This window comes from Nicotiana sylvestris, chromosome 4, assembly GCF_000393655.2.
Source record: "Nicotiana sylvestris chromosome 4, ASM39365v2, whole genome shotgun sequence".
Classification (NCBI taxonomy): domain Eukaryota; kingdom Viridiplantae; phylum Streptophyta; class Magnoliopsida; order Solanales; family Solanaceae; genus Nicotiana; species Nicotiana sylvestris.
This window is the reverse complement of record NC_091060.1, coordinates 70,285,944-70,313,917: the sequence shown is the minus strand read 5'-3', so window position 1 is coordinate 70,313,917 and position 27,974 is coordinate 70,285,944. Positions and strand designations below refer to the sequence as shown.

The window sequence follows — 27,974 nt, the reverse complement described above, 5'->3', positions numbered from 1 at the left end:
TTCCCAATAAAGTTATCTCATTCTTGAAAGCCCAGTGTATTGTTGGGAAGGGTTGTCTTTCAAATCTAGTGTTTGTGAGGGATGTCAGAGCTGCGGCTCCCAGTATTGATTTTGTCCCAGTTGTGAGTGATTTTCCTGATGTGTTTCCTGCAGACCTGTCGGGCATGCCCTCGGACAGGGATATTGATTTTGGTATTGACCTGGTGCCGGGCACTCAGCCCATTTCTATGCCTCCGTATCGTATGGCACCAGGGGAGTTGAATGAATTGAAGGAGCAGCTTTATGAACTCCTAGATAAGGGGTTCATTCAGCCTAGTGTGTCACCTTGGGGTGCGCCGGTTCTGTTTGTGAAGAAGAAGGATGGAACAATGAGAATGTGCATTGATTATAGACAATTAAACAAGGTAACAATTAAGAACATGTATCATTTGCCTCATATTGATGATTTATTTGACTAGCTTCAGGGAGAGAGAGTGTTCTCCAAGATTGATCTCCGTTCAGGTTATCCCCAGTTGAAGATCAGAGACTCGGATATTCTTAAGACGGCTTTTGGGACCCGATATGGTCATTATGAGTTCTTGGTGATGTCTTTTGGGCTGACCAATGCCCCAGCAGCGTTCATGCATTTGATTAACAACGTGTTCTGGCCTTATCTCGATTCGTTTGTCATAGTCTTCATTGGTGATATTCTGGTATATTTGCGTAGTCAGGAGGAGCACTCGGAGCATTTGAGAGTTGTGTTACAGAGATTGAGGGAGGAGATGATTTATGCAAAATTCTCCAAGTGTGAGTTTGGCTCAGTTCGATGGCTTTCTTGGGGCACGTGGTGTCCAACGAGGGAATTCAGGTTTATCCGAAGAAGATAGAGGCGGTTCAGAGTTGGCCCAGACCGTCCTCAGCCATAGAGATTTGCCGTTTTCTTGGTTTGGCAGGCTATTATCGCCGTTTTGTTCAAGGATTCTCATCTATCGCATCGCCCTTGACCAAGTTGACTCAGAAAGGTGCTTCATTTGCATGGTTGGACGAGTGTGAGGAGAGCTTTCAGAAGCTCAAGGCAGCTTTGACCACAACTCCAGTATTGGTCATGCCATCAACTTCAGGTTCATATACCGTGTATTATGATGTTTCGAGAGTTGGTATTGGTTGTGTGTTGATGTAGGAGGGTAATGTTAGTGCTTATGCTTCTCGTTAGTTGAAGCACCATGAGAAGAACTACCTTGTTCATCATTTGGAGTTGGCTGCCACAGTTCATGCATTGAAGATTTGTAGGCATTACTTGTATGGCATATCTTGTGAGGTGTTTACTGATCATCACAGTCTTCAGCATTTGTTCAAACAGAAGGACCTCAATTTGAGGCAGCGGAGATGGTTGGAGTTGCTTTAGGATTATGATATCACTATATTGTACCATCCGGGAAAGGCCAATGTGGTGGCAGATGCATTGAGCCGAAAGGCAGTGAGTATGGGGAGTTTGGCATATATTCCAGTTGGGGAGAGACCTCTTGTAGTTGATGTTCAGACCTTGGCCAATCGGTTCATGAGGTTGGATATTTTGGAGCCTCGTCGGGTATTAGTTTGTGTGGTTTCTCGGTCTTCCTTTTATGATCGCATCAGAGAGCGTCAGTATGATGATTCCATATTTGCTTGTCCTTAGGGATAGAGTCCATCATGATGATGTAAGAGATTTGACCATTTGTGATGATAGAGTGTTGAAGATGCAAAGCCGGATTTGTGTGCTCAATGTGGATGGGTTTCGGGAGTTGATTCTGGAGGAGGCTCATAGCTCGTGATATTCCATTCATCCGGGTGCCGCAGAGATGTATTAGGATTTGAGGCAGCACTATTGGTGGAGAAGAATGAAGAAAGATATTGTGGGATTCGTAGCTCGGTGTCTCAACTATCAGCAGGTAAAATATGAGCATCAGAGACCGGGTGGTTTGCTTTAGCAGATGGATATTCTTGAGTGGAAGTGGGAGAGGATCACTATGGACTTTGTTTTTGGACTTCCACGGACTTTGAAGAAGTTCGATGCTATTTGGGTGATTGTGGATCGGCTGACTAAGTCCGCGCACTTCATTCCTGCATGTACTACCTATTCCTCAGAGCGGTTGGCAAAGATCTATATGCGGGATATTGTTCGTTTGCATGGTGTCCCAGTTTCCATCATCTTAGATAGGGGCACTCAGTTTACATCGCAGTTTTGGAGGTCTGTGCAGCGAGAGTTAGGTACTCAAGTGGAGTTGAGCACAACTTTATCCTCAGACAGACGGGCAGTCCGAGCGCACTATTCAGATATTAGAGGACATGTTGCATGCTTGTGTCATTAATTCCGGAGGGTCATGAGATTAGTTTCTACTGCTTATAGAGTTTGCTTACAATAACAACTACCAGTCGAGTATTCAGATGGCTCTATATAAGGTTTTGTATGGGAGGCAGTTTGGATCTCCAGTTGGTTGGTTCGAGCCTAGTGAGGCTAGGCTATTGGGGACGGATTTGGTGTAGGATGCTTTAGAAAAGGTGAATGTGATTCAGGAGAGGCTTCGTACAGCAGTCAAGGCAAAAGAGTTATGCGGACAAGAAGGTTTGAGATGTGTCCTACATGGTTGGCGAGAAGGTTCTGTTGAATGTTTCGCCCATGAAGGATGTTATGAGATTTGAAAAGAAAGGGAAATTGAGTCCGCGATTCATTGGGCTTTTTGAGGTGCTTCGTAGGATTGGGAATGTGGCTTATGAGCTTGCTATGTCACCCAGCTTATTGAGTGTGCATATGGTATTTCATGTTTCTATGCTCCGGAAGTATATTGGGGATTCGTCTCATGTTTTGGATTTTAGCACGGTTCAGTTGGATAATGATTTAACCTATGATGTGGAGCCTGTAGCTATTTTGGGTTGTCAGGTTCGAAAGTTGAGGTCAAAGGATATAACTTCAGTGAAAGTGCAGTGGAGAGGTCGGCCCATGGAGGAGGCTACCTAGGAGACCGAAAGGGAGATGCAGAGCAGATATCCTAACCTGTTTGAGGATTCAGGTATGTTTCTTGATTCGTTCGCGGACGAACGTTTGTTTAAGTTGGGTAGGATGTGACGATCCGGCCAGTCGTCTCATGAGTTACCACTCTTTTTCCCTCATTTCTACTTCTTTATGCTTCGTTATCTTTGTTTTATGGTATCGGGTTGGTCGGATCAAGTCCGAAATAATTTTGGTAAGGTTTGAGACACATAGTCTCTCGTAGGGAGTTTGAGTTAGAAAAGTCAACCGAAAGTTGACTTATGTGTTAGAGGGATCGAATGCGAGTTCTGATAGTTCGGTTAGTTTCGGAAGGTGATTTATGACTAAGGAGTATGATCGAAATGGGTTTTAGAGGGTTGAAGTAGCTATAGGCTTGAATTGGCGAAGTTAATATTTTGGCGCTTTCTGGTTGGTAGGCGAGATTTTGATATAGGGGTCGGAATGGAATTCCGAGAGTTGTAGTAGCTCCGTCATGTCATTTGGGATGTGTGTGTAAATTTCAGGTCATTCGGATGTGGTTTGGTTGAATTTTTGATCAAAAGCGTATTTCGGAAGATTTTAGAAACTTAGACTTGAATCCAATGTGATTTGGTAGATTTGATGTTGTTTGAGGCATGTTGATGATTGGAACAAGTTTGAATAAGGTAAAGGGTTATGTTTGTACTTTTGGTTGAGGTCCCGGGGGCCTCGGGATAATTTTGGATGGTTGACGGAGGAGTTGAGATGCTATTGCAGCCGCTGAAGTTTTGTTGCTTCTGGTGTTTTCGCACATACGGTTTGGGGACCGCATGTGCGGCGCTGCATATTCGTTGGATTGGCCGCAGAAGCGGACTAGGAACCACAGAAGCGGTTAGGATGGCCACATCTACGGAGTCGCACATGCGGAAGGTGTATCACATATGCTACTTTTGGACTCTTAAGTGAATTTTGCAGAAGCAGAGGATTTATCGCAAATGTGGTACTGTAGAAGCGGCGATGGGGCCGCAGATGCGAAACAACTGGGCAGAAGAATTAAAAAGAGTCCTTCGCAAATTTTGGGTTGTTACACCATTTTTGGACTTCGGCTTGGAGCTTTTTTTGGGCGATTTAAAAGAGGGATTTCAAGGGAACTTCATTACGGTAAGGTTTTTGGACCTAAAACACATTTCTATGGTAGTATTTCATGGATTAAGGCTGTAGTTAAAGGAATTAAAGGGCTAAAAATGGGGGATTAGGGCTTGAGTTTAAGAGGCCTTAAAATGAGGATTTGAGGGGCCATTTGAACTCTGATTTTGGTATTCTTGATATGCATAGACTCGTGGGGAGATGAGGAATCTATTGATATAAAAATTTCTGATTTTCGAGATGTGGGCCCGGGGGTCGGGTTTTGGTAATTTCGGGATTTGTGCCCTTTGTTGATTGTTTTTGCTTGGGCTTTCTTCCCTTAGCATATGTTGATGTACTCGTTCTGATATTGGACAGATTCGACGCACGTGGAGGTCTATTCGATGGGCAAAGGCGACGCGAGCTAGAGATTTAGTCGGTTCGAGGTGAGTAATGATTGTAAATGATGCTCTGAGGGTTTGAAACCCCGGATTGCACATCCTAGTACTATATTGAGGTGAGGCACATGCTTGATAATGAGAGTGGGGTCGTGCATTGTTGGGGATTGTGACTTAGTCAGTCCCGAATGACTATTTTATCGTGTATTTGAGCGAAAATTATTTGTTGTCATCATTATTTGGGCTGAATGCCATATTTAGGCTTATTGCCAACTATTTGAACCCTTCGGGGATTTTTATTGATATTTCCTCACTATTTGACTTTACACTTGAACTCAGTCCTATTATCTTTAACTGTTTTCATATTCAGCCATGTTTACTCAGTTTTAAGACTTAAATGATATTTTAAATGATGTTTGGGATGAAAAACACTATTTACTATTGTCCGAGGGGCTTGTGAGTATTTTTGACTGAGTAAGGCCGAGGGCCTAGTTGTGAGGAAACACTGATACTGATATGAGGCCGAGGGCCTGAGATATGTATGCCACAAGGTGGCTTGATTGATATGAGGCCGAGGGCCTATTTTATGCCACGAGATGGCTTGTTATTACGCTTTGTCCGTAAGGGACCCCTCCATGAGTCTGTGCACCACCCAGTGAGCGCGGGTACCCACTGTGATGTAAGATTGAGCCCGAGGGCTGTTATTGTTTTGAGATGTTGCCCGAGGGGCGGATGTGGTGATACTGTGCCCGAGGGGTGAACTTCTATTGGTTTACTCTACCTTAATTACCTGTCAATTACTTGTTTATTTGTTGAAAGAGGATTTTACTTGACTTTCCACTATTGTACTGCTTTTAAATGGTTTTACTGCTTCACTATAGAATGCCATGTGCCTTACTTGTTTTCTTACTTTCAATCGTTATTTACATTTGTGACTCACTGAGTTGGAATACTCACTTTACTCCCTGCACCCCTGTGTGCAGATTCAGGCGTTGATGATCCTGCCAGTGCAAGTTGAGAGCTCCCGACAGATATTCGGAGTTCACGATGTAGTTGCTTGACGTCCGCAGACCCGTGTTCCTCCCTCTTTATCATTTCTATCTCTTATCAGACTTTTGTACTAGTTATAGACCTTTCAGACTTGTATTGGGTATTATAGACGCTCATGACTAGTGATACCCCGGTTAGGGCTGTGTTGGGTTATACTTCCGCACTTTATTGACATTTTCCGCTAGTCAGTATTGCTATATCATGTTTTAAAATTCTTTTATGTAATTTAACTGTTTAAAAAGTGAATTGCGTTTAATTGGCTAGACTTGTCTTCACGAGAGGCGCCATCACGACCGGGTTTGGGTTTAGGGTCGTGACAGCAGCTGGGTAACTGGAATAAACAAACTTTGACAATTAATTGGATCAAGCAAATACAACTTCTACTATATTCACACAAAAATGATACATGCCCCAATTGTTGTGTGCTCAAATACAAATACATGATTGTTGAGTGTATGTACATAACAATTATCCAATTCCGTATCAATTTCTAAATATAATGTTAATAAAACCTTTAAATGAGTCCAACATTTCAATGTATGATGATAACTCTCTTTTAACATTAATCCAACACTCTCCTAGTATCTAACCACTCACTAACAAGTCTCATACAAATGTAAAATATACCAACTAGCATATATATATATGTAATGCGTTGATAAAACATGTAAAAAAATATATGAATATGCACAAAGGATCACTTGAGTGGACAAGCTTCTACATATTTGCTCAATAACTCATCACAAAAGATAGCAGATCACATTCAACCAGAACCCGTCAATTTTTCACAATCTGCATGTACATTTTCAAAAGAAAAATATGAGAGGGCGACTCAAGGGGGAAAGATACATATCCACATGTTGCACGACCAAAGCCTCATGCACTGCACGATAGAAACCTCATGCCATAACCTCAGTCCTTATGCAATAATCATATGTAGTGATTTATGTATATGAATAAGTTTTAAGCATATATATTACACATGGACATAAAAATAATCATCCATGGATGTATGTATGTATACAAGGGATGATACCGAGGTAGGATGTATTCCTGTATATATGTATGACCACAGACCCAACATGTAATACTTCATCCAAATAATCATTATGCTCAAATAAGAATCAAAAATCAAATCATAGTCTTTAACATTGGTAAGGAAACTCAAGTAGTCATACATCAATTTAAGGCATAAGACAAGAATAACAAGTAGAAATGTGTGTTTATAATATATGTGTGACCACGTCTGAATTAAGTATATCAATGATCATAAGAATATTTCATAATGCTCAAAATAAGGTATCATTAACATAAGAATTATCTCTAGCATAGTGCACTGAGAGCACGTAATAATTTAATCAAGTAGAGCATAGAGCAAGTGGAACACAATCCAAACAAGGCATAAAGTAGTCCAGAATCTACCCTGAATATGAATACCTATGGAATATTTATATATTCTTGTCACCACATATATGAATTACCCCCATGCTTAGCAAATTGCATCAATTAGTAGGAAAATTTTTGTCAACCAAAACTAAGCAAACACTTACCTCATTCGGGCTAGTCAAAAGCTTCAAAATCATTATTCTTTGAGAAATCACTTCCAACCGGCTCGAATCTAACCAAACATCATCTAAGAAAGTCAACCAATGTCATAGGAAGAAATATTGATCAATAAAGATTTGATCTTTGAAAATTCCTCAAAATTCGACAAAAGTCAACTCAGGTTTGTGTGCCCGAAATCTGGAACCAATACAAAATCCCAATGACCCCTAAACTCCCGAGTCCTAATATGTGATTAGATTCAAAAATCAAGCGTCCGAATTGATACCTAATTCCCAAAATACTCTCTCTTACGGTGCAGACAAAACCCTAAAAATTAACCTTAAAATTCTATTTTTTTGGTGTTAATAATTCATATAGATTCTTGAATCAATACTAAAAATGAGTAGAAATCATTTATACCAAATTTTTGTATGAAAATATACAAGAGAAATTGCATCTTTATAAATATAAGGTCCACAATATGAAATAATGGCCTATGGCCACTTAATAAATTTGTACAGGGGTACCTTTGTGAGCACGGTTCCTTACATACTCGTTACATTATTCATACTGACGAATCTTTTTCTTGGGGATACTGTGTTTCATGCGCACAGGTCCAGATAAACAGATTGCTAGTCCTTCCAATTGGGTACCAGCTCAGCGGAAGGTGTTATTGCACTCCACTTGCTCCGGAGTTGCCTTTTGAGTCAATATACTTATGTACATATGTTTATGGGTATGGCAAGGCCTTATCCCGACCTATACTCCTTAAAGGCTTGTAGACAGATGTTATGCGTATAGATGTTTTGTTCGGCCTTATAAGCCCGTATATCTCATGTATATCATTTTGGGGTTGTCCTCAATCAAGTATTATTTATGTTATGTTTAAATTATCTCATGATGGCCCTCCTGTCCCATTTACGCATGATAGTAAAGTTAAGGATGCATTATGTTGGTGCTCGAGAAGTAAGGCCCGGGTGCTAGTTGCAGTCCTCCAGTGTGGGTTGTGACAAACTTGATATTAGAGTAGGTCTTTCCTAGGGAGTCTATAAGCCCTGACTGCTAGAGTTTTCTTATAGATGTATTTTGCACCACATTATATAAATAGGAAGCAACAAGGAATTTAGGAGTCTATTACCCTTCTTTTAATCCAAACCGCGTTATAGAGCTGAGTCATAAGAGTTTGAGCCAGGACTTATATTTTCGAATGATACAAAGATGCTTGCAGTTATAAAGATTACAACTAGCTAGAGGGCTAATATATCAGTAGGTAAGGGTGCTATTAAAGAGAGAGTTCTTGACGATGTGACCCAGTTTGAGGCCCTATCAGCTCGTGCATGCCGGATGTGCAAATTCTTGTGTAAGACCCTAAGATGGGAATATCTAACACACCTTGTGAATAGCAAGGTATGAGAGCATCAGAAAGTAAAAGATGTAAGGTAAAGGAAGTACTAGGTACCCAATAGAGCATATTGTAAAGTACTTGGAGTTAAGACAGGGGAAACAAGCGTTACAATTTCATTTCCAGCAGTGAAAAAGCTACAGTTACTAGCATTCACCCAACTTATGACTTATAGGAAACAATAGACATATCCTTGGAAATGAAAGGAAATTTCAGGGTTTAATAAGGGTTAAAGTAATTCTAGGCAATGGACAAATTGTTAGAACTAGACGACATTTTTGAATAATATTATAAAAATGTGGATAGTTCCTTGTTATGAGGCACATAAGCGGTGTACTCTAGAATTGTATAGTTTGGTATAACTTGTCGAGTGTTTAAAAGCATCAAAGATTTATAATTCTTGTATATGGGATAAGTATTCAATTCAGTGTAATTCGTATTTTCAGTGAAGAAGCGATATTAAGCGACTGAAGAATAAAACTGAATGAAGGGGGGATTAAAATGAAAGAGTGTTTTGTTGAATTTTCAAAATAAAGTAATAGACAGAAAAATTAGCAGGAGAGTAAGAGGAGTAAATGAAACACTATGAGTAAAGATTTAATAAATTGGTGATAACGGTAAATGATAATATGATAGTATGATAAATTCTATAGTCAATTAAAGGAGAAGACAAGAGGAGACATGCCTTGAGACTATAAAAGAATATAAACCATAAAGTTATATTTTGACTTCGAGAAATGAGTTGGTGACTCCAACGTCATTACCAGAAGGCTACGTTATACCCCTAGAGTAATAGAAATCAGTAGGGACTAGTAAACAAGGTAAATCGAACATGAAGTAGGGACTGGAGGATACGATAATAGCCGACTTCATGAGAATTTCAAAGACCACGTTGTGGAAATAATTGAATGGACAACAGAATAATAACCTCGAAAGGACATCTAGGAAGACGCCTTGCTTTAGCAAGCACTAAGTAAAGTTAAGCTTAAGGGACTAAGTGTGCCAGTTACACTAGGTGTCACTCTCATGGGTAAGTGTTAATACTCCCCTAAAGGGGGAAGATGGTGTGATATGGTGTTAAATGGAAGTTAAGTGGTTCAAGTAAATATAGAATGGTAAAAGAAGAATGGACTAAAAGGGTGAAAGGAATAAGATTGCATTTATTTAGATCCTGTAGAAAGTGGCACCTATTGTAACTAATGAAAGGGATTAAAAGTAATATCCAACATCATATGAGTTGCACGAAATTCCACCATGCATAGGCACTAAGATAAGCCAAGTATTTATGCAATAAGCAGAAGAACGTCCAAGCAATTTAATTAATTAAGATAAAAGATAGCTGAGAAGGACGAAACGAATTATTCAATCTATGACCTAGAGTTACTTACGTTATGAATGCACATATGGTTTTAGACTATTATCCATGCAACATATAAGTTGACATTTTTACAGCTATATGAGACATCCATATATCATTAACAGAATGAATAGAGTCTGCATCATAGACAAAGGCTTGAATTGTTAGAAGATTATAACATGGATGTTCCATAATGTCCACAAAAGGTTAATGTTCTAATTAATACACTGAGCCACAGTTCGGAAGACAACTTAAGCCTACTTAAAGGCTGAGACAGAAGATGAAGCTCGAGAGTTACATCAATTATGCAAATCAGGAGTTCGGTTATTATACCTAAATGATTGTGTACGGCGAAATCAGGGGGACCGATTTGTTGTTGGTAAAGTATTTCAGAAGATCACCTCAGAGGCTCGAGACCTTGAGCCGACTACTTCCCTCAAGATCTGTCGGCACCCGACCTGGGGATAATGTTGACCGAGACCCCAACGAGCATGGAATGCTTTCGAAAAATGCGTCCGGGGCCGGTTAAGTCTACCAGGGCAGTCTGACACTGGTCTACGTCTATATCACGAAGCTAGTTAGTTGTCTCATCCCACTTCCTTTATAATTTAATGTATTTTGTACTATGACAGGATTCCCCTCCTATATAAAGGGGATCCTCATCACCTTGTAAAGGGTTGTTGTTGCTCCAACTACTCTACACAAGATCAATAACAAATATTTTTCTCTTTTCTCTCTAACTTATTCGCTCGAGGCTGCCTCTTTCATTTATTGCTTTCATACTTGTTCTTCACTTATTGCTTAATATTGGCCATATAGAGCTTTCTCTAAATTATATCCTAACTATTATTTCCTCACCGGCTATCCCCGATAGCTCGAGCTCGATCCCAAGCATAGACCTCGAGGCCAGGCATTGGTCTCGAGGCCCCTCACCAGTCAGTTTGAGGCCAAAGTAGTTGATCTCTCGGTTCGAGTGTCGTGATGTCGCCTACTAATGTGAGTTAGTCAAGCCGACTGTTTGAACAATTTACCTTTTCCCATTTTAAATCCTTTAACAATTAAAAGCAATAATTTAAAGTCAGTGAAATATATGACAAGCGGAAGAAAGACAATAAAACTACTAAGTATATCCAATACATCTGTTTAAACAAGACTATCCAGAACTAGAGTCACAGCTTCACAGATGGTCTAAGAATACTACAAACAAGGTCTGCATGAAATACATAAGTCTGTCTCTAAATAAGTAAAAATAGTAAGAGAAAATATAGGAGGAGATACCAAGGTCCGCGGACGTCTGTAGGACTACCTCTAGTCGCCTGCGCTGACTGAAGACAACATCCTCACTACGGTCCAAACGCTCCAGTATCAGTATCTGCACACAGTGCAGAGTGTAGTATCAGCACAACCGACCCCATGTGCTGGTAAGTGCCTAGCCTTACCTCGGCAAAACAGTGACGAGGCTAGGACCAGACTACCAAATAAACCTGTGCATTTAAAATATATGCAATGGAAATAAAAGCAGATAAATTACAGTTAAAGTTGGGCGGGGAAACATGCTGCGGGGAGTAACAAATAACAGTAGAGAAATGTAAGGAATGCCACAAATAAATTACCAGCAAAAAATAAGGAAATAAGAATCAAGTACACATGTAATATCATTGCAGGCGTGCAACCCGATCCCATTTCATATGATACAGTTGCAGGCCTGCAACCTACTCCCATTTCATATAGTACCGTTGCAGGCATGCAACCCGCTCTAATTTCATATATTACCATTGCAAGCCTGCAACCCGCTCCCATTATATTTATCAACACCAATCACAAAAGAATCCCAGCAAGGGAACAATAATATAATAACAATATCCCGGCAAGGGAACAATAATATGACAACAACATCCCGGCAAAGGGAACAATAATATCACAACAACATCCCGGCAAGGGAACAATTATGTAATCCTCATATGAACCACGAATAAACCACAAAAGAGTCATAAAAATTACAATACAAGACTCACGGGCATACTTGACACTGACGTATAGATACTCCTCACCATGCCTATATGTCGTACTCCATAATTAACACGTAGAAAATAAGACACAACTCCTAATCTCTCAAGCTAAGGTTAGACCAAACACTTACCTCGAACTTCCACGGTTAACTCAAGCCTCAAACACCACTTTTCCTTTAGAATTCACCTCCAAACAACTCTTATCTAGTCCAAATTGATTTAACTACATCAATAAATGCTAAAGAATTCATACCCAATGCTTAATTATAGATTTCCTATCATTCTTCCCAAAAAGTCAAAAATTGACCCCGGGCACACTTGGTCAAAACACGAGGTTCAGACCAAAACTCGATCACCCATTCACCCACGAGCTCGAATATGTAATTAGTTTCAAAATCCGACCCCAAAACGAGGTCTAAATCCCAATTATACATAAAGCCCTAACTCTACCCAAATCCCTAATTTTCTACCCTTAAGAATATGATTTAGGCCTAGAAATCTAATGGGTGTTAATGGAGATTGAAGAAAATGAGTCTAAGATTACATACCTATGGATTTTTGGTGAAGTTCTCTCTCAAAAATCACCCAATTTGGAGTTTGGAAGAAGAAGTTATGAAATTTGGGTTCGCGTTCGGCGGCTCCCGTTTGCGGAGCTTCAGCTCCTGGAGCATTCGCGTTTGCGGTCAGATGGACGCGTTCGTGTAGAACAAATGTGAAACCCCTCCCCCCCAGGCCTTTAACCTTATGCGTTTGCGAGTGCCTGGACGCGTTCGCGAAGTATACTCCCCCCACAGACTTGCGTTCGCATCCCAATCTCCTCGTTCGCAAAGAACAAACTAGCACATGAAGAAATTGCCTTACGCGTTCGCGGGTGGAACCACGCAAACGCAAAGAACAAACCCTCTGTGCACCTGAGACAGCAAAAACCTGCAATTTTATCTAAGTTCAAAACCTTCTGAAACTCACCCGAGCCCTCGAGGCTCCAAATCAAATATGCATACTAACTCAAAAACATCATATGAACTTATCCGTGCGATCAAATCGCCAATATAACCTCTTAAACAATGAATTTAGCATAGAAATCTAAGAAAAATTAGAAAACTTTCAAAGTATAAATCTTCTCAACTACGGGTCCGAATCACCTCATAAGTATTCAAGAAAACAATTTTCTTTAAAAAAAATTATTTCTCGGGCTTGGGACCTCGGAATTCGATTCTGGGCATACGCCCAAGTCCCATATTTTCATACGGACCCACCGGGACCGTCAAATCACAGGTCCGGGTCCGTTTACCTGAAATGTTGACCGAAGTCAACTTAAATTTATTTTAAAGTCAAAATTCATCATTTTTACAGATTTCCACATAATGGCTTTCCGGCTATGTGCCCAAACTGCACACGCAAATCGAGGTGATGCTGAAAGCGGGTTTTAAGGCCTTGGAATATAGAATTTGTTTTTAAAACAAGTGATGACCTTTTAGGTCATCATATTCTCCACCTCTAAAACAACTGTTTATCCTCAAACGGATAGAAGAAGGAAGTACCTGAGTCGGGGAAAAGCTGGGGATAATGGCTCCGCATATCGGACTCGGACTCTTAGGCCGATGCCTCAGCAGGATGACCTCTCCACTGAACACGAATAGAAGGGAAACTTCTCGATCTCAACTGACGAACCTGCCGTTCTAGAATAGGTATCGGCTCTTCCTCATATGACAAGTCCTTGTCCAACTGGATAGTGCTGAAATCTAACACGTGGGATGGATCGCTGTGATACTTCCGAAGCATGGTCACATCAAACACTAGATGCACGACTAATAAGCTTGGCGGCAACGCAAGTCTGTAAGCCACCTCTCCCACTCGATCAAAAATCTAAAACGGGCCAATGAACCTAGGGCTAAGCTTGCCCTTCTTTCCAAATCTCATCACGCCCTTCATAGGCGACACTCGAAGCAATACCCGCTCACCGACAATGAAAACTAAATCATGAACCTTGCGGTCGGCATAACTCTTTTGCATAGACTAAGCTGTGCAAAGCCTATCCTGAATAATCCTAACCTTGTCCAAGGCATCCTGTACTAGATCCGTACCCAAAAACTGAGCCTCTCCAGGCTCAAACCACCCAACCGGTGACCGACATCGCCTACCATACAAAGCCTCATAAGGAGCCATCTCGATACTCGACTGGTAGTTGTTGTTGTAGGCAAACTCTGCTAAAGGCAAAAACTGATCCCATGAGCCTCCAAAGTCAATGACACAAGCTCGGAGCATATCCTCCAAAATCTGAATAGTCCGCTCGAACTGCCCGTCCGTCTGAGGATGAAACGTTGTGCTCAACTCAACCTGTGTGCCCAAATCTCGCTTACCTGCTCTGTAGAAATGTGAGGTAAACTACGTACCTCAATCCAAAATGATAGACACGGGCACACCATGAAGACGAACAATCTCCCAGATATAGATCTCAGCTAACCTCTCAGAAGCATAGGAGACTGCCACAGGAATGAAATGTGCTGACTTGGTCAGCCTATCAACAATAACCCACACTGCATCGAACTTTCTCTGAGTTCGTGGGAGTCCAACAACGAAGTCCATAGTGATACGCTCCCACTTCCACTCATGAATCTCAATCTTCTGGAACAAACCGTCGGGCTTTTGATGCTCGTACTTAACCTGCTGACAGTTCAAACACCGAGCCACATGAGCAACAATGTCCTTCTTCATTCTCCGCCACCAATAATGCTGCCACAAATCCTGATAGATCTTAGAGGCGCCTGATGAATAGAGTACCGGGAACTATGAGCCTCCTCTAAAATCAACTCTTGGAGTCCATCCACATTAGGCACACAAACTCGACCCTACAATCTCAGAACTCCATCATTTCCTAAGGTAACATGCTTGGCACCTCCGCGCTGCACCGTGTCTCTAAAAACACAAAAATGGGGATCACCATACTACCGATCTTGGATACGCTCCAATAATGAAGAACAAGCCATGGTGCAAGCTAATACACGGCTGGGCCCAGAAACATCCAACCTCACGAACTGATTGGCGAAAGCCGGAACATCCAAAGCAAGCGGTCTCTCACCGATCGGAATATAAGCAGGACTGCCCATATGAATTATTCCTATAAATTCAAACAAAATAAATTTTTCCCATTGTTTGCAAATTCGTGGATTTTATAGCATTTTTTTGTTAATTGCTTGCATTTGTCTGTGCACGTTTATTTCATTTAATTCATGAAAATACAAAAAAATACATTGCATTTGCATTTATGATTTAATTTCGTATTTTTAAATTAATTAATAATTTAGTTGTGTTACATAAATAGTAAAAAAATCACAAAAATGACTCATTTTGCATTTTTAGCCTTTTAACTTTGAATTTGGTAATTAAGTAGTTGTTTGTAAATATTATGTTGAGTAATTAATCTAATTTGGTGGGATAATTTGGTTTAGGATTTAATTTAGGTTTTATTTTAATTTGAAAAAGAAAAGAAAAGAAGGTTTAAAATTGAAAAGGAAGGAAAGCGAAATAAGAGAAAGTTTGTTTGGGCCGGGATTAGTTCAATTTCCCCCAAGACCAAATCATTTTACTCATTACCCGTCCATTAACCCGTCGAATTGGCCCAAAATCTGATATGTTACTAATTAGTCATCAAGACCTAGGAACGACGTAGTATAGGGGTAGAACAACGTCGTTTTGAGCTCAATATAGCTTCAAAAAATCCTGGTCTTTCATCTCGTTTCATCCAACGGATAAGTTAGTTCCAATCACCTCTTCACTTCATCTCCTTCATCTTTAACCCTAGAGTCTGCCACCCCTGAAACCTTCATTATCTCCGCCGGTGGCATCGCCTCACGCTGTCTTATTCAATCCAAAAATAACACCCCTGATCCCTCTCACCCTCCTCTCTCCAAATCTCAACACAGCTCCCCTCGAATCCCTCTCAATCCCTTCGAATCTCGAATCGAAGTTCGAAGCACTAAAAGCCAAATCGCTCTGCCTTTGATTCTGTGGCTTGAATGACCACATGCATCCGAGTTTTCAGGATTTTCAAGTCTAATATGGCATAAGCAGTGTTGGTCATTTTTTCTTAACAAAGAACAAGCGACTAACACTGATTGTGCTAAATCAGGGAGTCCAGCGTTATGGTCGAGTTTAGTCGGTAAGATTTCCTTGTCCTTTTCTTCTATCCACTTTTGGTTCACGTCCTACTCCTCTTCTTTTCTTCTCATATTTCTTGGAGTAGACTGAAATTCGAGCAACTTTCTGAACATAGGTTTTTCCCCTAGATTAATTTTTGTGTTCGTTTTATCGTTCAGTTTTCTTGTCGAGGTTTAAAGGTCTATTCTTTGGTTTTGTTAATAACATTCTTGAACCTTTGATTTTGCTTTTGTTTTAGTCTCATAAGTTAATTTAATTAGGTCATCTCAATTTAATATCATTATTCACTCTTTGCTTGTTTATTTGATTAATCAGTCGTGTAGTTGAACTTTAATTTTCAAACAAGTGTTTACTTTCTGCTCTTGGTAAACTCAGAATCTAGTTGGATCAATTGTTGTTTGGGCCGTGGGTTCAATTTTGACCCATGTTCAAAAGAATATCCCATTCATTTTGGGGTTTAAGTAAATGGGAATTTGACCCATGAGATTTCTTAAGGTAAAAACAGGAGTCTTAAGGGGTAAATTAGGAAATCTAGGTGAGGGAATCTCTCCTACAGGCTTGGGAAACCTCTAGGAAGCTGGAGATTGAGGTTATTTTGGAAAACTGATTTTTTTAAGTAATGGTACTTGAGCAAAAGCCAAAATTGCAAAAGGTCTTAAGTGAAAAAATGAGCTTATTTCTGCAGCCCTAGAAGCTTGCCTATAAAGGCATCCTTACTTGAGGTTAAATGGGAGAATTAAGAGATAAAAATCCTGAAAAAAACAAAAACGGCTAAGTCTGGAGATAATTCTAAAACAACACTGAATTCCTTGCATTTCTTGGTTAAAAACTGCTCCAATTTAGCTTGATTTCTGGATTTTTGATCTTCCCTATTAATTAAAACCCCTGAAAACTATAGATTCCTGCATTTGAGTATAAAATGGTTTTGAGCTTTAGGATTTAAAACTGGTTTTGAGCTTGGTTTGGTTTTTGGTACTGTTTTACTATTGATCTTGGGCTCTTTTTTGCTGCTGCTATCCACTGATTCTGCACTTCTTTATTTCCTTTCTCATTTACAGGTATGACTTTGAACCATTGAATGACATGTGAGGTTATAAACATGGTTTCATGTATGAAAAGCATGGAGTTTGGTCGAAAATATAGCTGAGTTTGTTAGCATTTGAAGATCAATCTACATAGTTTCATATGAATTGTTTACTTTTTGTTTACTGCAGTTTTAGATTTTTGTTATGGTATCGGGCAAGTGCTCTGTTCCATTTGCTTTGTTAAAATAAATTTTAAGTGTCTGATCACATGTATAAGTGGTAAAGAATTGGTGTAATAGAAATTTCAGCAAATTTGAGCATGTTTCAGGTCTGTTCTGGTCTGATGAAACCAGTATTGTTGTGTAAATTTGCTTGAATTCGTTTTTAGGTTGATGTCCCTAAGTCTGAAATCAAAAACTTTCATGTTGAAGTTTATCCAGTTTTGAGTGTTGCTATTTGAAAGATCGTGTAGTATTCTATTTGATGAAGTATAGAGTGAATGGCTTCCAACTCAATATATGATCCTATAGGTTTGTTTGGATTTTAAGTTACTGAACTTGTTATTTAGGATCATGGTTGTACAGTATCAATCTATCTAGAAACTATGAGTTTTAATTAAATTCAGACTCTCCTGTTATGGTTCTAAGTCAGTTTGGGCTTTGAGTCAAAGTGTCATACTGTGAAATTGGTATCATTAGAGCACCTGAATTTACGAATTGATTTTCTTTAAAAGGGTGTTATGTTTTAGTAGTGCTTCACCTCTTACTCTGTTTGCTTTATTTTGGGTAAAAATCGATATGGGGTCAACTTCAATCCCGAATTCGAATGTATTCTTTTTTCCATTAAAAGGACTCGATCATGAGTCTCAGCTTTGCGACGATGGTATGCCCTCAGAGTTGGGCTCCCTTTTGGGATTAGTTTAAGCCATTGTGAAATCAGCAATTCGGTAGCCTTGCAGCTTTGATAGGCTATTGGGCTTCACTTCAGGCCTAGGTTTTGAAATGGACCAGAACTCGTTTAATGGTAGTCCTTTTGCTTAAATGAATTAAGTTTGGGTTATGGTTTAGAATAATTATAAACCATTCTTAATTAATTAGTTAGGCTTTTAAAATTAGATTGGAGGTGTGCCGTATTAAGTAAGACACAGTTATGGCCCTCAAAAGTTTAGCTTGAATTTCCTTTAAAATTGGAATTGAGGTGTGACGTACCAAATAAAATCTCTACCGCATGGCCCTCGCTTAATTACTATGTTAATCATTTAGGAATCGGGGTTTGACATTTAGTTGAATTATCCATGGCCCTTGCAAATTTGAAAGTGCGTAGTTTCTTTAGGCGCGCTATTTTAAAAATTAATTTCCTTAACTCGGGTGTGCATTTCATGTGACCTAAATCCAAATCTCAACAACGTTAGAAAAATATATCGCGGACTGCGGGTGCATTTTATTTGGCGTGGTCCAAGGCGTATTTTAAATAGCGTTGAATCTTCTTAAAAATGATTAAAAGCGATTAATAATTTAAGATCTACCATAGACTAAAACATGTTTTAAAATTAGATAATATGCCAATAATAATAGTTAAGAGACCGTGCTAAAACCATGGAACCCGGGAATGCCTAACACCTTCTCCCAGGTTAACAGAATTCCTTACCCATATTTCTGTGTTTGCTGACTGTAAAACAGAGTCAATCTTTTCCTTGAATCGGGATTTGAACCGGTGACTTGGGACACCATAAATTATCCCAAGTGGCGACTCTGAATTTTAAATAAAATAATCTCGTTTTGATTGTCACTTAAATTGGAAAAAACTCCTTATACCCTTCAAGGGGTAGGAAAAATGAGGTGTGACAGCTCTGACGACTCTGCTAGGGATCGAACCCAGAATCTCTGGTTCAGGGTTCAGGATTTGAGCTTAGAATATCTGTTATAGTTAGCTTTATTTATTATCTGGTTTTATTTACATGATAAGGCCTAATGTGCTAAATGTTACTTTTTAGCGCTTTGATATTGTTGAACTATATATAAATTGTTATGAATAACTTCTCTCTCTAATTCTTCTAAATCATTTGAGAAGGGTGCACTTCGTGTAGCTTCTCTTCTGTTAGAGTCATATCCCAAATTTAGAACGAGGGTCAGACAAATTGCAAAGCCGGTGAAGCTTCTATATTCCCGGTACGCTGCCCTCCTCCCTCGGTTCGAGCTGTCTGCTCAGGTAAGCCAGGTCTAGAACAATAAACCCAGGTTTTCAAACCTAGTATAACATAGCCTCACGCCGGATCCCTAGTAGGAACGCTTGTTTGCATCATGTGCATTTTGACTTCAGGGACTCAACACAGGGGTTGGGTCCATCTAGGACAGGTGCACCTAAAATCAAAAGACAATCCTGATGCATTTTTGCTTGCTACTTTCACATTTATTTGATTCAGACTGCATGTTGACCGGCTTCTAGAATAAGGGAAAATTGAGACAAACCAAATTGACGTGAGAGAGAGGAAATTACCCGCCTGTTAAAAACCCGGTGTCCAAAATACCCCGAAACTCTACCGAATTTTCTAAAAAAAAGAGAAATAGTTGTTTCAAAAAGTTTGTGTTTTCTGTTGCGTCAAATTGGCCGAACTAAGCAAGTTTGATTCTTACCGGATGTGTGATACGTAGTCAACCCACATCGGGTCCAACTACATTTGCAATGAAATAACCAAGAATATATGAAGTGTCGTTGTTTTGTCATAAGTAATTAGGTGGCGCTATTGTTGTTCAAAATAGCCAAAAATACCCCCAAAAGGCGCCAGAAGGCTGTTTTTGCAAGAATAGGCACTCATGGTCTTTTTTAAAAAAAATTTGGTTGACTAACAAAAACATCCCTAAAAACTATTCTTTTTATCATTATCCTGAGGTGCTGAAGGGCTGTATTCGCAAGAATGTTTTATTTTAAAATTTTGTGAAAAATGAGTGTTTTCTCTGGAGTCAAAGTAAATCACGGTCTTTTAATCAATCACCTTAAACAAATATGCAGGATGAGCACAATTCAAAATGAACCTTTCACAGTCTGCGAGGAGATCCCATTAGAACTACATATGTGTTGGCATGATTTGGGAAAGGTCAGCAGAAAAATTGTGATAAAAGCTTTGGGAGGTCTTGTTGGTCTTCTGAAGATTAAGCCGAGGAAAGATATAATTGAGGCCTTGACACCCTTCTGGGACCCAGCACATAATCTGTTCCACTTTGCTGATTTTGAGCTAACTCCTACGCTTGAGAAAATAGCAGGCTACACTGGTTTTAATGGAATCTTAGAAATCAATACCCGGTGGCACCTAGAATAGTAACTCTGCACAAATTTTTGGACCTGTTAATCATCAGTCGGGAAGTTCAAGACTGAAATTTGGCCAAAGGATTTTGTACCTTCTACTTAGTATACCAGTGTTACAGGAATCCCCGCGGTTTTGAGATGTCAGATACCGGTCTTATTCACTTGGGAAACAAAGATAAGTGGGAGGCTCGGCGAGGATTAGCTTTTATAGTGGCATTCTTGGGTGTTTTAATTTGTCCCAGAAAAGATGGAAACATACAGTTGGGGCTTGTGGGGATAGCCGACTTCATGACTAGGAAGGCAAATGGCACCATTGTACCAATGATCTTGGCGGAAATTTACCGAGCCCTAACCGTTTGCCGAGAAGGGGAAACTTTTTTGAAGGATGCAATATGCTTTTACAACTCTGGATAGAGGAACACCTTTGCCACCATCCGGGATACATGAATTGTGGCATGACCGGTCTTGAATGCATTGAAAAACATGAAAAACAAGTGGAGGGTTATCAGTTCTCGAATGGCACGGAAGCATGGTATGCACACTTGAGCTCCATGACTGCAAATAAGATAGAATGGACATTCGGTTAGCTCTCGGTCAGTGAGGTCATTTATATGTCGGTCGAGGTGTGTTTCCTTCTATTGATAGGCCTCCGGAGCATCCAGACTTATGCCCCGCATAGAGTTCTACGTCAGTTAGGCAGATACCAGACCATCCTACATGACGAGGACTTGAGTCGGCAGGTCATTGAGTTGGAACCAAAAGATGCTTTCCCAAAAGAAAGGGTGCGTCGGATTTGGCATCAATGTAGGTTCTTAGAGCCAAAGACCCAGGTACGATATCTATCCAGAGGTAAGTTGGAGCCTAGTTACACAGTTTCGTATGGTAAAAGATCCCAAACCCATCTAGAGCCCGAACGGCACGCAAAAAGGCCCCATGTCCAACAATTCACCGATGGAGCGCAGGCACAATGGGATTGGTTGGCCAAAGAAAATGAGTATAGGGCTACCATAAGTAAGCTGGAAAAGCAAGTCAAAGATCTTCAATTTGAGAATAGTTTGCAAGCCACCGCGGATGAGGGTGAAAAGAAAAAACTAGCCAAAGAAAATGACGCCTTTCGAGCCCAAATTCGGGAAATGAAAATAGCAGCTGGAAACCCCGTCAGAAGTGCAAAAGATGTAAAGCTTATAGATAACCTTAGACGGAAGGTGAGTGAGTATGGTTTTGATCTGAACAAGGCAAAAGGTGAACTAGAAAGGGCTCGAACAAAATTGGCTAAGAATGCGGAGGAATGAGCGCGCTTGGTTAAACAGTTAAAAGAGAAATATGACAATGAGGATGTGGGGTTGAATAAAAAGATCACCGTCCTTGAGAACAAAATGATCAAGAAGGCAAAAGACTTTAAAGCAGAAAGAGAACACTGTTATGCAGCAATGGCACAATTAGAAAGAGATCTGCAACAAGTTCAAGAACAAAATCATGTAGATGTACAAACTTTGGAAGCTAGGGCCCAGCAGATTGGGCGTTTATTGCAAGAAAAGGGCATCATAATAGAAAGGGTCAGAAGGATTGCCGACTACATCACAATGAAATGCATTGAGTGTGAGGACATGACCAGATCCATGTTCTTCGCCACTATAATGACCTTTGCCCGCCAGATAATAAAGGATCTCTATCATCTCCAAGGGTATTTGGCACGTAGGCTCGTGGCGAGACCGACTGATGTCCCGCGGGCCCCAGGAGCAGTTGAGGCATTAATGTATTCATGATTTTTGTTTGAGTCTGTATTTTTCATTTTCCTTGTTGGAGTCTCTTAGTCTATTGTCGAGTCTGTATTTTCACTTTTCTGTTGAAGTCTGTTAGCTCCTTTTTTTTTCGAGTCTGTTAGTTTCATGATTAAATTCGGTAGGATGAGTCGTTATAATCAAAAAGCTTTTTTATTTTATGAAAAATTTGAAAATCCCAAAATGTTTTTATTATTTGTTTTTACCCTTATCCCCCAAAACTACGCTTGGTCTGATTCATGCGCGGTCATGATACTTAGGCAATCTTCATAGGATTCGATCATAACCAAAAAGAAAAAAAAAAGAGGAAAGAAAATGAAAAAAAGGGAAGGAAAAAAAGATAAAAAATAGAAAACAAGAAACTGTAAGAAGGAAACAATGGCAAAACAAGAGAGAAAATGAGGAATAAAGAACAACGAGAAATCAAGCAAAGAAAGGTAGGAGTGAAAAGAGAGAAGTTGCAAAATGGAACTAAGGAAAGCCGGGATGACGCAAGCAACCGATCAAATGCATAATAGAAATGGTTAACTTTTTAGGTGCATTGCATCCCCAATGTGCGGTTGCCTATCTGTTAAGCTCTAATCACTATCAAGTTTGTTGTTGAAAATCAGTACAGGAAAGTGGTTAGTCTGTTTGGCATTCTGGCAAATCATCTGTACAATACCAAGTCCAAAACCAAGTTGATCATGACTAACCAAGAACTTGATGCAAGTGTTATTGATCCGTCGAGATAGGGGGTGGAGTCTGATGTTAATCTGAAAGAGGAAGTGTATAAGGTGAAACAACAGATGGCAGAGATATACCAGGCATGGGTGAAAGGTCATCCACCACCATCGTACCCTGCCAACCCTGCTTTCGTCCCGCCGTTGGCTCAATCCCAGGAACCTCCCACTGTTGACTCATCTCCAGGCTTTTCCATTTACCACCACTACCATGGCAACACTTCCCAAACACCACAAGCTCCACCACCCAAACCAGTTCCATACCCTCCTCCACCAGCAACCCCTATTTTCGTGGCACCCCCACCCGCTACGCTCCACCAATCTTCTAGTGAGCCTCTATTCCAAACCCAAGATAACCAATACTATCCCCCGGAGCCTACTTTCAAAGCCCCAAAACCTTACTCCTACACCCTTTATTTTGACCTCCCTGTTGAGACAGAGAAACCACCTAAAAATCCAGAACAGGAGGAGATGTTCAGGAAGGTTAAAATCTTGGAACAATCATTCAAAAATATGCAGGGATTGGGAGGCCAGGTGAGCGTGGCTTACAAGGATCTGTGTCTATTTCCTGATGTTCAACTGCCAGTGGGATTCAAAATGCCCAAATTTGATCTGTATGACGGGCCAGGAGACCCGGTGGCCCATTTGAGGGGATTGTGCAGTAAAATGAGAGGAGCCAGTGGTAAAGAAGATCTATTGATGGCATACTTTAGCCTGAGTCTGAGCGGAGCAACATTGGAGTGGTACACTCATCAGGATCACAGCCGATAGTATACATGGGATGATTTGGCCCAGGCATTCGCTTGTAATTTTCAATACAACCTCGAAATTGTTCCAGATCGTTTGTCTCTGACTAAGATGGAGAAGAAGCCTAGTGAAAGTTTCAGGGAGTACGGTTTTCGTTGGAGAAAACAAGCGGCACGGGTTGACCCTTCGATGAAAGAGAGTGAAATGGTGGATTATTTTCTGCAGTTCCTGGAGCCCACTTACTACGGCCATCTGGTATCGGCCATAGGCAAGTCCTTCAACGAGGTAGTAAAGATGGGTGGCATGGTGGAAGAAGGGCTTAAGTCAAACAAAATCCTACGTTACTCGGCTATTAAGGCAACTACCCAAGTCATTCAGAATGGTATTGGGGGAGTAATCGAAAAGAAGAAGAAAGAAGATGTGGCAACAATTAATTTGGGATCATGGTTTGGACCTAGGGACCCGTCACACCATTATATTCAGCCTCGATCCCACCCCCAAACCGATACCCAAACCCCGTATAATCCACCCCAGCATTACTTCCCATCACTAGACCCTGATTTTTCTATCCACCACGCCCAAACATACACTTAACCTCCTGCCTATGCACAATGGCGTGCACCAGCCCCACAAAATAGCTACCTAGCTCCACAAAATTCTCACCCACCCTTACGAGCCTACCGAAACCCTACCGGCCTAGGTTTCCGGCCCAATCAAGCATTTAAAAATGAGAGGTTGCAGTGGAAGAAAACCTTCATCCCATTGGGAGAGTCCTATCCCAGTTTGTTCCACAGGCTGAGGCAATTCGATATGCTAAGGCCAATTGAGTAGAAATTGTCAAATCCGCCTCCAAAGAATCTTGATAACTCTATAAGCTGTGAATATTGTTCTGGTACTCCGGGGCATGATACGAAGAAGTGTTGGCACTTGAAAAATACCATCCAGGAGCTCATTGACACTAACCGGATTGAAGTCCAAACCCCAGAGGCACCCAATATCAACCAGAACCCACTACCAACCTATCAGGAGACAAACATGATCGAGATAGTACATAAGGGAGGGGAGCCCAAGAAGCCTTCACAAACTGTCATGATGATTCGGTCTAGTGAGGTCAAGCCAATTGAAAAACCAACAATTGAGAGATCAGTGAACAAGACAAACGGTGAACCATTTGTGGTAGTCAAGAAAGGGTCCCCAAGTGATGTTGCAGCAAAATACGAAAAGTCAAAAGTGGTTTTGGCAGGAGTGGCAAACAAGCCTATCGTAATTGTAGAGGGTGCCCGTACGGATCCTCTCATCATCAAGCTTGTAACCCTGTTGCCGATAGTCAACAGCAAGGCTATCCTGTGGAATTATGAACGGGTGACAGTGACCTACAAGGGAAAGGAAGTGAAAGAAGAAGTCAACGAGGCCCATGGATTAACTCATTCAAGGAGATGCTTTGCCTCGGAAGAGTTAAGAAATGCTAAAACCTCCAAAGATAACCCAGTTCTAGTAAATAAAGCGGTAACAGAAGAAATGTCGGAGGAGTTTCTGAGAAAAATGAAGGTACAAGACTATTCCGTCGTAGAGCAATTGAGAAAGATGTCTGCTCAGATTTCGTTGTTGTCATTGTTAATCCACTCAGACGAGAATCGTCGGGCCTTGATGAAAATTCGGAACGAGGCTCACGTTCCCGACAAAATCTCAGTGAACCATCTGGAAAAGATCGCCAACAAGATATTTGAGTTGAAAAGGGTCACTTTCTCTGATGATGAGTTGCCTGTGGAAGGTACTGAGCACAATAGAGCCCTCTATCTTACGGTGAAATATGAAGATTTTGTGGTTACCAGGGTATTGGTTGACAATGGTTCCAGTGCAAACATTTTCCCTCTCTCTACTCTGAACAATTTGAAAGTGGATGATGAGAGGATTCACAAGAATAGTATCTGCATTCGGGGGTTTGACGGTGGAGGGAAAGATTCGGTTGGTGATATAGTGCTTGAGTTGACAATAGGACCGATGGAATTCACCATGGAGTTTCAGGTGCTGGACGTAGTCGTCTCCTACAATTTGTTGTTAGGTCGACATTGGATTCATGTCGCCAAAGCAATCCCGTCCACTCTGCACCAGATGGTCAAGTTCAAATGGGATAGACAGGAAATTGCCATGCATTGCGAGGATAATTTGTGTGCTCACAGTGATGTCGTTGTCCCGTTCATTAGGGTTGAAGATGATAAAGGTCCCTGGGTCTATCAAGTTTTTGAAACAGTGTCGGTCGAGAAAATTACAGAAGGGAAATGCGTTCTAATTCCAAAGGTAACCGCCGCATCAGTTATGGTGGCCTTTGAAATGCTGAAAATGGCTTTGTACCTGGTAAGGGTCTGGGTGCATCTCTACAGGGTATCATACGTCCGGTGTCCCTCCCTAAAAACTTGGGTACATTTGGTCTAGGATTCAAACCCACAGCCGTAGATGTGAAAAGGTATAGAAATTTGAAACAGAGGGCATGGGCACTTCCAAAGCCTATCCCACGTCTCTCCAGGTCGTTTGTCAATCCCGATACCAGGAAACGCCCAGTGACAACAATTCCCAGTTTGGTGGTTGACATTGATGAAGAGTTAATTAAAAGGTTTGAGAGGTTGTTCGACGATGTGAACATGGTGGAAGTTGGAGAAGGTTCTAGCAAAGCAGATGTGCAGTTTGTTGGGACGAGTGCAAAGCTTAACAATTGGGAGGCTACTCATCTCCCTACCCGGAAGGAGTTTTGGTAGTTTGCTTTGATTTTCTTTCAGTTTAACTGGATTATTCCAGGGTTGTAATTCAGATTCTATGTTTCGTCCGTTTGGATGTATAAACCTTGTTATATTTATTTTTAATGAAATGCAATTTCCCTTTTCCATCATTCCTGATAGTTTTTTTTTGTTTTTTTTCCCTATATAGTTCTTTTTATGCTGGTTTCAATGCATGAAATGCATGAGGAATCTTCGGCCCAGTCTTAAAACTCAATCTCATTTTGAAATAATAATCCAAGAAATATAGTGTGATGATGAATCAGAATATGATGAGGATGAGGCCTTTGAAGAGATTAGTAAAGAATTAAACCATTTTGAGGAAAAACTCAAGCCTAACCTGAATGATACAGAAGCAATCAATTTAGGAGACCCAGATAATGTCAGAAAAACTAAGATAAGTGTCAATATTGAACCACAAATCAGGGAAGAGATAATTAAAGCATTGGTTGAATACAAAGATATTTTTGCATGGTCATATGATGACATGCCGGGTCTAAGCACTGACTTGGTGGTTCACAAATTGCCCACTGACCCGGCATGTCCTCCCGTCAAGCAGAAGTTGAGGAAGTTCAAAACTGACATGAGTGTAAAGATTAAAGAAGAGGTCACAAAGCAGTTCGATGCAAAGGTCATTCGAGTCACGCGGTATCCCACTTGGTTAGCCAATATTGTACCTGTGCCAAAAAAGGATGGTTAGACCAGAGTGTGTATTGATTACCGTGATCTCAACAAGGCAAGTCCAAAGGACAATTTCCCACTGCCAAATATCCACATTTTGGTTGATAATTGTGCCAAGCATGAGAATGGGTTTTTTGTGGATTGCTATGCGGGCTATCATCAGATCTTAATGGATGAGGAAGATGCGGAAAAGACGGCATTCATCACACCATAGGGTACATATTTCTACCGGGTCATGCCTTTTGGTTTGAAAAATGCTGGGGCAACTTACATGAGGGCAATGACGACCATATTCCATGACATGATACACAAGGAGATTGAGGTCTACGTGGATGATGTTATCATAAAGTCCAGAAAGCGGTCTGACCACGTCAGAGATCTGAGAAAGTTTTTCTAGAGGCTTCATAGGTACAATATTAAGTTTAACCCCGCCAAGTGCGCATTTGGTGTTCCATCCGGAAAACTATTGGGATTCATAGTCAATTGTCGATGCATTGAGTTGGACCCATCAAAGATCAAAGCTATCCAAGAATTGCCACCTCCAAGGAACAAGACCGAGGTGATGAGTCTGTTAGGGAGATTGAACTACATCAGTAGGTTTATTGCTCAGTTCACGACAACTTGTGAGCCTATCTTTAAGCTGCTAAAGAAGGACGCTACGGTCAAGTGGACTGATGAGTGCCAGGAAGCATTCAATAAGATAAAGGGGTACTTGTCAGACCCACTTTTGTTTTGTCTCACCAGAACCGGCGAGACCTTTGATTCTATATTTGATGGTCCTGGATAATTCATTTGGTTGCGTGTTGAGTCAGCATGACATCACTGGCAGGAAGGAGCAAGCCATCTATTACCTCAGCAAGAAGTTCACATCATATGAGGTTAAGTACACTCACCTATAAAGGACATGTTGTGCCCTAACTTGGGTAGCACAGAAG

The 27,974-nt window shown here is 40.7% G+C and overlaps 1 protein-coding gene across 1 annotated transcript; it reads left to right on the top strand.

Annotated features, from left to right (window-relative positions):
- The first annotated feature begins 23,698 nt into the window (after nucleotides 1-23,698).
- LOC138889677 (uncharacterized) lies at nucleotides 23,699-26,340 on the top strand. The gene is made up of 4 exons (XM_070173012.1): nucleotides 23,699-24,010; nucleotides 24,533-25,483; nucleotides 25,613-25,885; nucleotides 25,969-26,340. Exons 1-4 carry the CDS (start codon nucleotides 23,699-23,701, stop codon nucleotides 26,338-26,340), a joined length of 1,908 nt encoding a protein of 635 aa, XP_070029113.1.
- The last annotated feature ends 1,634 nt before the right edge of the window (nucleotides 26,341-27,974 follow it).